Below are 14,509 nucleotides of genomic sequence, written 5' to 3' on the forward strand. Positions count from 1 at the left end.
GAATAGATGAAGAACAAGCCAGGCGTCCAAGTGAAGCTCTTCACAGGAAAAGGCAGGCCCTGCATACAGAACTTAACATCTTAACAACTAAAGAAACTGAACAACTTATTTATAAGTCTAGACAGCATTACTATGAACACGGAGAAAAAGCTAATAAGCTTTTAGCTCAACAAATTCATAAACAAGAAGTTCACAATGCAATACCAGTAATCACCAACAAGAATGGAGAAGAAATCATCGACCATAATAAAATAATGCACACATTTAGAGATTACTATAAGTCTTTATATTCCACTGAGCCCAAAGAAGACAACACGCAATCTCCTCCTGTGGCTCTTGCACACTCCTCCATGACGCCACCGACCACCAGCTTTCCATCACCACACTGGCTCGAACTCTGAGATTCTGCCTTCTTTCTCCTTTCCTTTTCCTTTCGCATTTTTTTTCTCTCTGATCTCCCCTACCCTCCATAGGCTACTCTTTTATCCTTGTTTCAGCAGAGCATCTCAGTTACGACCCAAAGAAATAAATCGGCAACTGGAACCGATCCTGCTAGCACAGTCATCCCCAATCACCCCATTAAACATCCCAGGGCCGCCAAAGCCACACTGTTTTTATTTATCTATCTAAAAAAGCATATCACCATTGACCTCTGTCATCACAGTGTTTCATACAGTAAAAGATTGGTTAGAAATGAGTATAATTTAGTAAAATTTATATTTATAATTACATCTCAACAATTAGGAATGAGTAATTAGTACAATATATAAAAGTAAAATGCAATACATTAAAGGCATATCTAAACAGTAGAAACAGTACATTTAATGGTTAAATTATTTAAAACAAATGCATATGTATTTACGCTTAGTATTTTGGATTCCAGTATCAAATAATTGTTTAATTGTGCAAGAATATTTTATGAATATTTTTTGTGTTTTTATAGAGTCACAATGATGCTGCCTTAAAGAATTAGATGTCTATAAACAAAAATGCATTTAATATAAAAATGTAGAATCCATGTGTTATCTTAAAGGTCTGATCAGCCACGTTTATTTTTTTTCTAGTTATGTTTCAAAAGTAATTGCTTACTGATTCAGTGTAAGTGGCTAAGCTAAATACTAGTCTTTAATTGATAATATATAGTTCAATATAATGATGATACTGTAATGATGTTAGAATTTTAGGTGTTTACTGGATTCATGTAGAGCATAATGAGAATGTGGAGTCACTTGTCCAGTTAACAGCACTGTGGAATTCAGTTTGACCTGGAAGCGATCCTCTTACAGCATTAAAGCATAAGTAGCCTTGAAGGAAGTCAGGATTCACTGCTGAAACTAATTAAAAGACATAATTTATTTAAAATCCTGTCTGTCAACAGAATTGATGCTTCACTTAAAGGTTTATACTCTTTCAGATAATGTTAAAGGCACCCAAGACATCAAGACATACGCATAAAACACCTGCAATTACCAGTTACCTAGCATAATAGTTAACAGTAATTTAACTTGTTTAATGCAGATTGTTTGCCTTTAATTTGTTTAAAACTATTGTATAGTGATAATTTGTGCTTTTTAGAATGCCTTTTAGTGATGTATTATTCTAAATAGACGTACATAAAATAAGAATCGTTTGACTTCTTGAACTTTTTGTGCACAAAATCTTTGAATAACAAAACTATACAAATGACCAAAGAGACATTGGATTATAATGTCTTTGCCTGATTTATTTAAATGTGTTGATCTGGTTGATTATATAAGGGAAATCCTGATGTTTTCCACATTATAGAGAACCAAAGTGAGTGAGTGCTAACATTTCCCTGCTTATGAGAAATAAATAACTATAGCACAGAAAGAGATGTGGTATGGAATGCCACTCTGTAGCCACCACTTTACTACATTCTGTTCATGCAGAAGGAGGCTGGTGAGTAGTCCATCCAAAGCTGACAAATATATAGGCAGATTACAGATAAAAAGTTGAAATTTATTTGTATATCAAGAAAAACCAGTATAGGATAGACTTTATAAAAACGTATAATAAAAAAATTCATTATAAATACACAAATCCACAGTTTAAGCAGCCTATTTAAGAAATGGTTTGGCATATTTTGTTTTCATCTCATTATGTGCTGTAAGGGCTCGTTTATACTTCACGCTCAGAACGCGCACGCATTATGGCTGCCACATGTTCCCAGCGTTCATTTGACGCGTCTCTGTGAGCACGTCCTCAGAAATTAATGTGATGCATTCACAAGTTGCAGTACAAGGAAAAAGTAAGGGGCGCAGTGTTATAAAAGTTGGAATGTGAAACTCAGAGTGTTTAATATCTACATGTGACAGAATGCCGATTTGAGGATCCTCTGGGATCGATGTGCATGCTTCGATGTTTGATGAATGGTTCGATGTGGTGAAACAAAATGCCGACATACAAATGCATTCGTGGTGCTTTTATATTCAAGCGTCGCGTTTTCCCCATCGTAATGACACAATACATTTTTAAGGTCTCACGTACCATCTCCTCTGCCATTTTTTTTTTTGCCACCCTCACAACAGCATCAGAATGTACGGCACCATATTTGAGCCACAGAGAAAAAAAATTAAGGACATGGTGAAAAGGTGCATTTTGTGATTAAAGTGCATATTTCGGCTTTAATTTCAAAATATCCACTTTAATTGTAGTTCACTTTATCATTGCATCCGTCATCTTAAAACCGACCCAGTTGTTAATTGCTATGTGCTTCTGGTACTTCCTCACACAGAACACATTACATTTATGATATTCCAGCTCTCTGCACATTTAGAATCCTTAGATGTATACTTGATATCACTTTCATGATGAAATGCATTAAAGTATGCATGTTACATTTTACAGATAAATTGTTAACTTCCATTTAAATTATAAATACTGATAATAATTACACATGTTGTGGCGGCACGGTCTGTCTTGCAGGGAGTCACTTTCCTTGTGTTCCCTGCCAGGAGTTTGCATGTTTTCCTGGTGGGTTTCCAAAAGTGTGCTCTGGTTTCCTTCCAAAGACATGAAAGTATGGGGATTTGGCAACGCTATTTGTGTGTGTGTGTGTGCATACTTGTGTTCACCTTGCGATGTGCTGATGCCCCATTCAGGGATTGTTTCTGTCTCGCACCCAGTACTTGCTGGAATTTGCGCATCCCTGGATTGATGGATTTAATCATTAAACATCCTTTTCAGAGATATTGCGGCAAGTTGTCCTCAGAATTTCATGGGAGTTTCGGGCAATTCACAACACAACGAAGCCAAACCTGTTCTCACCATGATGATATCTCACGCTGCTATCTGGTGGAATCTTCCCGATTTATGTAAAATACGTGCGCAAGTATGAACAGTACTTCGCTTGCGTAGCAGTAGCGTCCACTGGAGCACATGTCATGTCACGAGAAGTATAAACCTGGCCTAAAAGTGACCTTTCACCGCGACTCCTGAAATATTGTGTTTTGTTGGAAAGCCATTATTTTTGTCTGTGAATTCTGTCACTCCACTTTAGAGTTGGCGTTAATGCCAGAGATAGTTGAGTTTTGTGCATGTATAGCAAGACCAAGGGCAGTCATTACCTTAGCTCTTTACCTTTAGAAGTCAAAGGGCCAGGTTTTCTATAATGTCTTTGATAACCATTAATAAAATGTGAAGAACACTACTTTTTTGAGCATCACTGCTAGCACCACTTGAGTAGGAGATGAATGTAATTTTCTTGCCAAGGTACTAGAACAGTTTATCTAACAAGACGTTCTGGTAGCATTCATTTATTCATTGATTGCATTCATCATACTCCGCTGAACATCCAGGTAGCAAGTGGTACTGATAATGGATTGTTAGACCCAGCTTTCCACTTTGTCTTGTAACACTGGGCTGGGTGCCTGAGTAAAGATGCAGATATTATAATTCCCCCTGCTAATATGTGTTCATTTTGATACTGTCGAGGTTTGTGCTTTTGTTATAACTTTACACATTGTCAAAAAATCCAAACAGCAAATTAACTGATATGCAAGTGACTTAGTAAAAAGTAGATGTTTTCTTACACATTGAATTTAAAGTTGATCAAAATGCTTGGGCCTTTGGAAGCCGGGCAGTACAATGTAAGATATGATATATTGATAAGTAACAGTTTATCTAAGCTATAAAAGAGATCTGACAGTTAGAAGTTTTGAAAACCGACGAGGTAACTAACAGTTTTTAAAGGATCCAGAAAGTGTGTTCCCAAATTGCAGTTACACGAGTCACAAAGAGAGACTCAAAAATAATCATATTTGTCACACATAAATAGACTTATCAGCAAAAAGACAACAGTGGTCGCATATTGAACCTCACCAACCATGACAGAGCAAGACTTCACAGGAAAGTTATTATGCGCCGCAAAAATGCAGTCTCAAAATTAGCATAGAATTGAATCAGGGCCTTTGTGACCCACTCACAAAGCTCAAACTTGTGGCTTGGCTGCCACATTTGGAAATTACTTTCATACATAGCTAACACACAGTCACACTCATCCTATTGAAAGGAATGTAAAGCCTAATGCCTTGTTTATAAAAACATAGGTAGAATTGACTGATAATTTTAAAGCATAATTATTTCATGCAAGTTTCTATGAACAATTTATAAAATGTCCGTATATACAAACATTCGGTCATAAATCTTCCCGGTGTCAGCCTCTAACCAAAGAGTGATCTTTATATGGTAACACAGCAAGAGAGAAAAGAATGGGAAGTTAAACTCATGCTAAAATTTAATACTTTACAACATGGATTGAATAAAGACAAGAGTTTTATGGCCAGATATGAGGATTGTTTACATCTCTCAGAATGACAGACAACCTATCTACAGACCCACATTGTTTTGAAAAAACTCATTACAAACTTCAAAAGACTTTGTTGGACAGTTATCTTATCCAGAGATCTTGACAATACATTGTTCTTTTCTCTCTTGTTAAATTAACCCTAGCCTGAATGAATCTATTAATTTTTTACATTCAAAATTTCTCATTTAAATATTTACCAATGTTGTTTCTTGTCCTAGAGTGTGTATATAAACATAGGAAACTCCAGTTTCTGTATTACATCTTGCCTGAAGAAGGGGCCTGAGTTGCCTCGAAAGCTTGCATATTGTAATCTTTTTAGTTAATAATAATAATAATAATTCATTACATTTATATAGCGCTTTTCTCAGTACTCAAAGCGCTATCCACACAGGGAGGAACTGGGAAGCGAACCCACAATCTTCCACAGTCTCCTTACTGCAAAGCAGCAGCACTACCATTGCGCCACCTGTGAGGGCAGCCAATAAAAGGTGTCATTTTGCTTGGCTTTTCTCTACATTCATAATGGCTAACACGGTACAACACCCTAGTACTACATATAAACAGGTAGAAATTTTATATGATTAACTTGGTATGGTTACAGTGTATTGCAACTGATCACATTTGCGAATCCCATCTTCTGCATATATCCCCTTCTAAATAGTTTTTAAACTCTTTGATTTTAAGTGAACTGTGAGGACGTGCAAATGGTAGCCTTGAAGACAGCTAGCAAGTTTCAACTGAAAATATTCTGACCTACTACTGATCACTTTGCAGTTTCTCTCTAAAAGATCCCCAGGGTACTATGGAGAAAGCACATCCCTCTGGAGCAGTGCATTTGCACGTGGTATAGCTCTCAAGAGTGGAATGGAACCGGTAGCTGATAGACTTTTTTTTTTTTCTCAAGTTAATGATTGGCTAATTGATCTTTGAGAACTCCTTCATTAAATACATCTTGGCTCCTTACTCTTCAAAGATTTCTGTCCAAATATAAAATGGACATACTGTTATAATTAGCAGTAGATGCTAAATGAAAGCCACATTCTAACTTAGTGATACTTAAAATAATGAGACACAAAGGGAGGTTGTTTCGTTTTATGGTCCATAGCAAAATCACCCTGACTCATTTAAGTATTACCTGTGATTTTACTTTAATAGATTAAATGACCATTCTTACTCTTACTAGCTTCCTATAGTCTTCTCCTGGCCTGCATCAACATATTGATATCATTCTCATTTTGTCTGTCCTGTGTTGCATGTCCATTTTGTCAGTGGGTTCTAAGATTTCGACATTGGATATTAGCTAAAATGAAAGTATTTTTATTTGCCTTTTGTTGCTAGGTATAAATCTCATGTTGTTATGAGTAAGTCTCATTCAAGATGAAGTTTGTAGGCATATTTTTCAGTTCTTATACATGTAAGGATGTTTTCCTGTCAGTTTCCAGGTTTATAAATGACAGTTTGTATGTTATATTTTTCATATGTGATCATATCAATTGAGCTTAGATTAATCTGATTGTTTGATGTTTTTACATGACACCTCTTGAGCCCCTTATCAATGGAAAAAGTAATATGATCTGTCAAATCATCTTTCATCTTGTTTACTTCATCCAGACAGGTTTATGCTTGGAGAAAGCCTTCTGCACTCGGTGTCTGTTGCCACCTGTTAAACATCATGGGTAATCTGTAATGTTGTGGGTGTAATGTCTCATGATTGAAAATGATGGAAAATCAAAGCACATACAGGAATGTCAGTCTGTTACTCATCTTTGTCTCGGTTCGGAATTGTACAGCAGCCAGCTAGTTAGTAGAAATTATATTTACAGCTCATCTGCTGGGAGACATTTATCTGTGAATATATTAATACCTATTTAGCAGTCTGAGCTTCCCATCTTATTAAAAAGTATGTAAGCATATTACTGAGTTACTGCACTTGATGTAGCTTTATGATGATCTTCCATTTTTCGGCTTTGTTAAAGTTTTTATTCTTTTCTTTAGAAACCCATTAGGAAAAGGCACTTCAGGCGACGCAGCCATCCACCCAGTAGTGTTGTCACTGAGACTATATCTGAGACTACAGAGGTGTTGGATGAGCCTTTTGTTGACTCAGACACTGAAAGGCCCATGCCTTGCCTCAAGCCCACATTGGAACGTGGAGAACCCCATGAAACTGGAACTACAGCTACTAGAGGCTTCCGCAGGTGTTTACCTCCAAGAGCTGCCCTTCGACAAGAAAATTCCTCCAAGAGAAAATTAAGTGAATCGAAGGGCGAGTCAGAAGAGGAAGGTGAGGAAGTGGTTCACTTTTTTCTAATTAAGTTAATGGTAAAATGGTTTAATGGGTAGTGTCTTTTTTTTGAAAGTTATCAACTGCATTGTGATGGTGGGGTTCAGTTCCACCTGCCTTGTTAAAAGCAGTTCAATAAATAATCCATTAAAAATTATGAGGTTAAAAACCAGAGCCAGTCCATAAACACAGTGAGCCCCAATACTTCCATTTAATCCTGGGGTCTACATATTGAGGCTCTGTTCCCTGCCGCCCTTCCTTCAGCGTATACAGGGCAACCTGTCGAGCCTCACATGCCTCTCCTGCCACTCACCTTTGGTCCTTGTGGGGAGACGCCATCAATTGGGCCACCCCAACTCCCAAGAAAGAGCTCGGCAAGAGTGCCCCTTCCACGGCCCTCAGGCTTTCTCCATTCCGCTCGGGTACGCTCACTCTCCATCTCTGACCCTCTGTCTTCCATTTCCTTTTAACCTCATTCTTGTCTACCTCTCTGGTCACTGGCCAGTCTGTTTTCCTCTCGACCACTGATCTACTTTTTTGTTTCCTCTTGCACACATGCTTTCCTTTTAAAACTGGGACGAGGCACAGCTGTGGCAATCGGCAGCTCCCGGCACCATTTAGGGTCACGGGCGATCCTGCACCTGTGCACTAAGCGCAGGGCTGTTCACTCCCACATCACACACCGGAACCGCACTCTCCACGCTACCATGCCCTCAACCCAAAGACGCGAGTGAAGCAATTAGAATTTTTTATGTATTAAAACAGCCTCCTTTCTCAGCCGCGGACTCTACTTTATACCATATGCATTAACCTTAAGTTTTTTATAACTTGTTACAGATACAGTGGAACTGAAACCTCCTGCTCTAGAGAAGGCAGGGAGGATCGAGTCTGAGCCAGAATTTGTAACAGCGGTAAAAAAGAAGAAAGGATGGCCCAAAGGAAAAAGCCGTAAACCATTGCACTGGAAGAAAAGATCAGGCCAAAAGGCTGAAAACAAACTTAACCAGGAATCTGCTGCAGAAGTGAACACAGTTGAGGGAGAGAAGGAAACAAATACCCCAAAAGAGGTGGCAATAGTTGCTCCTCAAAAGCAAAAACCTGGAAGAAAACCTCGCAGTTACTATATGCAAAAGTTGCAAAGTCAAGGGGACCAGAAGGAGGATGCACCAATCCATATTGCAGAAAAGAAGCTGCCACTACTTGAAGAAACAAGCAAGAGCATGAAACCCGTAGATACTGGTGGCCTTGATGAAGAAAATGGCGAAAAAGGTAGTGGTAAGTTGCAGCAATTGAAATCAGCAGTCAGTGCAAGTCCTGTCACTGACTTGAAAGATATGGAAGTAGAAGAGGATGATGAGGAAGAGGGAGAACAGGAGGAGGAAGAGGAGGAGGAGGAGGAGGAGGATGAAGACGAAGAGGAGGATGATGAGGAAGATGGAAAGCTCCTTCTGAAACAACAGCCTCTCCCCCCTCCCGCATTACCTGAAATTAGAAAAGACCAGGTAGTTGAAGATGCACCTGAGCAACCCAGTGAGAGGAGTGAGACTGCTGCAATATCTGACAGAAATCGTAGTGATGAACATGATGCAGATGATGAAGATGATGGCCAGTTGGAGTCTTCTGAGAAGAACAGTTCAATAGCAGTGAAGGCGATTATTGAAAATGAACTGCCAGAGTCACAACTAGCAGTTAAAGAAGACGTTAAAGAAGAACCAGAAGGCCAGGAGCCTTTCTTGCATGTTGCAATGGAAGATAATCTTAACAAAGAGGAGGAGGAGGAAGAGGGGGAGGAAGAGGAGCAGGAAGTCAAAACAAGCATAGAGCAGGACTCTGAAGAAGAACAGGCTTCCAACGATACATCAGCAGAACTAGATCAGCTCCATGGCTCTGATGAAGATCAAACTGTTGAAGAGCCAGAAGTAAAGGATAGACTAATGCAACCGCAGGAGTTCAAGGAAGAGATGAACCAGAATCATCACCATAGCAGTAGTGAGTTGGACCTTGAGACAGTTCAAGCTGTCCAGTCACTGACACAAGAGGAGGGTGCCTATGAGGATTGTGAGGAGACCCTGGCAGCCTGTCAGACCCTGCAGAGTTACAACCAGGTGGAAGACGATCCCCAGCTCTCAATGGTGGAGGACTGTGGGCACACCTCTGCCTCTGAACACAACAGCCCAATCTCCTCTGTGCAGTCACATCCAAGTCAGTCTGTGCGGTCAGTAAGCAGCCCAAGTGTACCACCTGCCCTTGAAGTGGGGTATACCCAAATAAGCCCAGAGCAAGGCTCCCTCTCTGCTCCTTCCATGCAGAATATGGAAACCAGCCCAATGATGGATGTGCCCTCTGTGTCTGACCACTCTCAGCAGGTAGTGGACAGTGGCTTTAGTGATCTTGGGAGCATTGAGAGTACAACTGAGAATTATGAGAACCCCAGCAGCTATGACTCCACAATGGGAGGTGGATGTGGAGGTGGGGGTAGTAACACTGGTTCTTCCCAGACCAACAGCTGCTCTTTTGGCGGTGCAGGAGGGATGGCGTCTTCCAGTAACATGGCCCAGAACAGTAACAGTGCTGGGGGAGGTAGCTGTGTAGTCAACCAGATGGCAGGGATGAGTAGTAGCTGTAGCTTGATACAGCAGCAGCAGCAGCAACAGCAACAGCAACAGCAGCAGCAGCAGCAGCAAGGCAGTGGGCCTCAACCTCCTCCACCACCACCACCACCTTCCACGGTCAACTGCAGTATCAAGTCTCCCCAAAGTTGTGTCATTGAGAGGCCTCCAAGTAGCAACCAGCAACCCCAATCTCAGCATCAGAAGAAGCCTCAACCTCCTTCGCTTCAGCCTCCATCACAGCCTCCACAACAAGCAGCACCTCCGCCCCCACAGCAACAGTCTTTGTCCCAGTGCAGCATGGGAAACAGCTTTCCATCCACGCCAATGATTATGGAGATCCCAGAGTCAGGGAATTCGGCAAACATTAGCCTGTATGAAAGAATGGGGCAGGACTTTGCAGCAAGCAGTTATCCCCAGCCCACGGCCACTTTTAGTCTGGCCAAACTGCAGCAGCTGACCAACACTATCATGGATCCCCATGCCATGTCTTACAGCCACTCGGCTGCAGTCACTTCCTATGCAACCAGTGTGTCTTTGTCCAATCCTGGGTTAGCCCAGTTAGCTCCTTCCCCCCACCCTCTGGCAGGGACGCCACAAGCACAAGCCACCATGACTCCTCCGCCCAATTTGGCCTCCACCACTATGAACCTGGGAGCCCCATTGCTCCAGTGCAACATGCCTGGTGCCAACATTGGCATACCACATACCCAGCGTCTGCAGGGTCAGATGGCTGTGAAAGGCCACATCTCTATCCGTTCTAAGTCCGCACCCCTTCCAACTGGCACTACCCACCAGCAACAGATGTATGGACGCAGCCCCACGGCAGTTGCTGCAATGCAAGGTGGCCCCCGGGCCTTGACTGTACAAAGAGGCATGATGCCGAATCTCATGCCTACGCCAGCCTATAACGTGAACTCGATGAACATGAACACCCTGAATGCAATGCAGGCTGGGTATCGCATGACGCAGCCTATGATGAACAGCAGCTATCATGGCAATCCAGCCTACATGAACCAGCCCACCCAGTATCCTATGCAGATGCAAATGGGCATGATGGGAGGGCAGGCATACCCACAGCAGCCTATGCAGCCGAATCACCACGGCAACATGATGTACACTGGCCCCTCCCATCACAGCTACATGAATGCGGGGGTGCCCAAGCAGTCGCCTTACATGAGCAGATGAGCTTACGGCAGGGACATGGGAAGGCCAAGTAACCCCCCTTGTTGTTGCTCAGCAGTGAACTTGTATCTCCCTCCATGTTGTAAAAGGAATCAAGCAAGGACTGGACCTTTCTCAGAGGCCCCCCCACTGTTGTGTTGCTACAGCATTTTCTGTGCACCTCTCCTCTGCAGCCAGAAGAGTGCAGATTTTAACAAGTGGTTTTCAAAGCAGAAACCATGCGCACAATCTTTTAACTGAAATAGGAAGCCTTACCTGCATTAAAACTTGTGTTTGGGGTGGGGGGAATGGGGTGGGGGTTGTTAAGGGTGATGGGTGTGGATGTAGAAATGGAATTTAAGCCTTTTTTGTATTTTCAATTTTAAAGTTTTTTATTGTTGTTATTGCTTGTGTGCAGTCCATATCCTTCCCTTATGTTTTCAGACCATTTTTAAAGATGTTTCAGTCGAGGTAACGTTACTGTTCAAAGGACCTGGAGGCACCTTGCAACTCGCTCTGCGTATCTAGAAACAAGGCACTTAGTTGAAAACATCACACTTTGCTTTGCAATGGAAACTTGCCTTATGGCGATAAAAAGTGGGGGGTGGGGGTGGGGTGGGGGGAATGGAGGGTGGATTCTGCCAGCACCCTAGGAATATTACAAACAAAAAATTAAATAAACTCGTGGTCCTTCCTTGTACAACAAAAAAAAGCCATCAGACTTGTATTGCCTTGGGTTTATTTTTCTATGTGGGGAGGGAAGGACTGGGGGCCAAGGTGTTTGTGCTTTCCATCGTTCTAGAGGGGGACACTGCAAAAGCAGAAAATATAAACTTGGGAAGGCCCCCCTAGAATTGCCCAGTAGACATTCCTGGCCAGACTTGTTGTTTTGCGCAAAAAGCCAAATTGTACATACAAGCATTGGAAACAGTCCTCTTCTGTGTTTCTCTGGTCCCCTGCTCTTAATGTATTTTATTTGTTTTGTTTTTTAAATATATATGTTAGTTTTGAATTTCCTTTTTTGCTTGTTTCTTTAAGAGAAGGGTAGGTTTTCCTAATTTACAGGAAAGGATTCTTTTTGCTGCCACTTGAGTCAGGAGCTGCTTGTGAGTTCAGTGCAAGCTGCTTTTCTGGTCTGTGTGCATTAATAGCACAGCACTGGAGTTTAGGCTTGGAATATTGGAGTCTGGGAGATCAAAGACCTGCGTCCACCACTGTACGGTAAATGTTGTACACTTTGAGCTGCACCACCAACCTTTTAATTTAATACCAATGTTTTATAAGAAGTTTAATGTTCCAGTATTCAAACTTTAAACTGGAGGGAGACCGTTGTAAAGTGAGGATTTCGTTTTGTTATTACTATTTTTTTATTTGTTTCTCTGAATTTTATCAATCAGGCAGCTTCCTTTTATGAAAGAGCTGACTCCTTTTTCGACTTTAGAATTATTGTAGAGAAAATGTTTTTTCTATAATATAAAAATATCCTACGTATTAATATTGGTACTTGTCATTTTTTTCACTTCTGTTTAAAAAAAAAGGTATTTTTTAGCAGGATACTTGGGTAATCTTATTAAAAAAAAAAAAAAAGTAAATACTCACTCTTAGTGACTGATGCCTTTAAGCTTTTCATCTCATCTCATCTTTAGGATTTTCTATCTTTGTTGTAGTATATTAAAAGCTATTTTAAAACAAAAAAGACAGAAATCTCTAAAGTTCTTTAACGTTTTGTGTATAGGGTGCCTCCCAGCGCCTCCAAAATCCGCATGTAAAAATGGAGCTGAGTATATTGCTGTCTTTATATCGCCCTCCTTTTTGTATCCTTTGTAATTGTACATGGTGAGTTGTAAGCTATGAGGAAGAGGAATTGGGCCCCGTCGGTTCATGAGCCAGTCTGTCTCTTCTCTTCCCCTGTATGTAATTTCACTTTTTTCTTTTTAGCAAGTACTTTAAAAGAACTCTGTACATTTTAACATAAAAAATAAATTATGTTGAGCCATCTTTGTTGTCTGTACCTGCAGCTTTAACTTCTTATTGACATTTTTTAGGGATCTGTTAGTTAAGCACGGTGCTGATTGGTAATAATGTGGCAAGTGCCTCTTCAGTGGCTGGAGGGAAACCCCCAGATTCAGAGGTGTAGTAATTTTGTCAAATCAAGTTCTGAATGTCAGCCTTTGGACAACTCAAACTTTGCTTTCTTGGATTTCCAAACTATTATACTAAAATGTGTGATGTTCTGGTCACCGACCTAAGGGCCGAGACTTCCACAGATGTGTCCTGTTCTGTGATCCTGGTTGCCGACAAGAAAATGAACTTGAAGTTTGTATTCCTGTTGGTTCATGTATTTGAACTGAAAATCCACCCTAGTTTTCCAGTGCATCATACAAAAGAAAATGTGTGCAGCACCCATGCAGGTAATGTAAATTAATAATATAAATCAATGCTTAGGCTGTATTTTGTTTTTCTTGTACAGTATGTGATGTATAAATTGTGGTCTCAAGGGTGGTGACATTTAAAGGTGCTTATTCAAAGGTTAGACCACTATGACAGATATGAAAAATGGTGAACGCTGTGGCATGTACTTGTTGTTTCCAGATCTCCTGTATGTCTGCTGATGAAGAAAGCCAAGAAATGTGGATTGTTTAGTTATGTGACGGTACATAATTGTCACAGTTCAGGCACACTTTGGTCTTACAGATCATCTTGACTTCAGAGAACTCGGCTTGATCATGATCACATGGAGGCATGCCACTCACAGCTTAACAGCTGTTCCATCCTTCTTGAGGGTTTTCCATTGTTTAAAGAGATGCAAGATATTCTGTGTAATTGGAAGGCCTCTGGTTTGTGAGTAGCAAGCAGCAGTTATTTGCAACATCACAAAGTGATTTTGTGGTCATTATTTTTCCAAAAGGCTTGCACTAGTCCAATGGAAATGCTACAACTTAAAGCAAAGGTAAGCATCATGGTGATTTATCATTGCTTTTTTCCTTTTAACTGCAAGTGAGCCATGTAGGAAACATGCACCCACTCTCCCCAATCTTTGCAGAAAATTTCAGTTTTGGATAGCAGCACCCTGAATATTTGCCATCTTGTGGTGTGTGTGTCCCAGAGGACTCATTCATTCAGTTGACTGTTCTGGCCACATCACAAGTTAGTCAAGTGTTTGTTTCCCCTGCACTTGTGTATTACTGGGTATAATGTATGGTTTCTCAATTGAAAGGTTTATAGGGTTAATATTGTTAGATGTACAGAGTACAGCAAAATCCTTACCTGCATTTGCTTATTGTGCATTTGATTGGGAACTGCACACCTCAGATTTGCTGTGTCCTCGTGAGACTCCAAAGTTATTTGTTAACCATGTGCTTCCCCAAGAATTTCATGCTGACATTTTCAGGATATGTTTCATTGTGTTCTGTTAGAATCTGTTAATCATCATGAAAATTGGGGGCAAAAGACTGTCCAAAAATTGATGCTTTTGCATAGTTAAGAGTTATAGGTGGGACAGTCTGGCTGGCACATGTATAGGGCCGTGTACAAGTTGCTTGACTTTCTTTGCTACTGCGTGTATTCTAATATTTGTACTGTATATGATATGGAGTAGGCATTAACTGTGTTGTGGTCAGTGGC

The 14,509-nt window shown here is 40.8% G+C and overlaps 1 protein-coding gene across 2 annotated transcripts in view; it reads left to right on the forward strand.

The window, feature by feature from the left end:
• The window catches only part of kat6a (K(lysine) acetyltransferase 6A), a 215,572-nt gene extending 202,689 nt beyond the window's left edge, over positions 1-12,883 (forward strand). For both annotated transcript variants that reach the window (XM_051936186.1, XM_051936185.1), the window contains exons 16-17: positions 6,824-7,112; positions 7,950-12,883. In XM_051936186.1, coding sequence (XP_051792146.1) covers positions 6,824-7,112; positions 7,950-10,909 — 3,249 coding nt within the window. In that variant the 3' untranslated portion in view covers positions 10,910-12,883. The remainder of the gene's footprint in view (positions 1-6,823; positions 7,113-7,949) is intronic.
• The last annotated feature ends 1,626 nt before the right edge of the window (positions 12,884-14,509 follow it).

Source organism: Erpetoichthys calabaricus, chromosome 1, assembly GCF_900747795.2.
Source record: "Erpetoichthys calabaricus chromosome 1, fErpCal1.3, whole genome shotgun sequence".
Taxonomy (NCBI): Eukaryota; Metazoa; Chordata; class Cladistia; order Polypteriformes; family Polypteridae; genus Erpetoichthys; species Erpetoichthys calabaricus.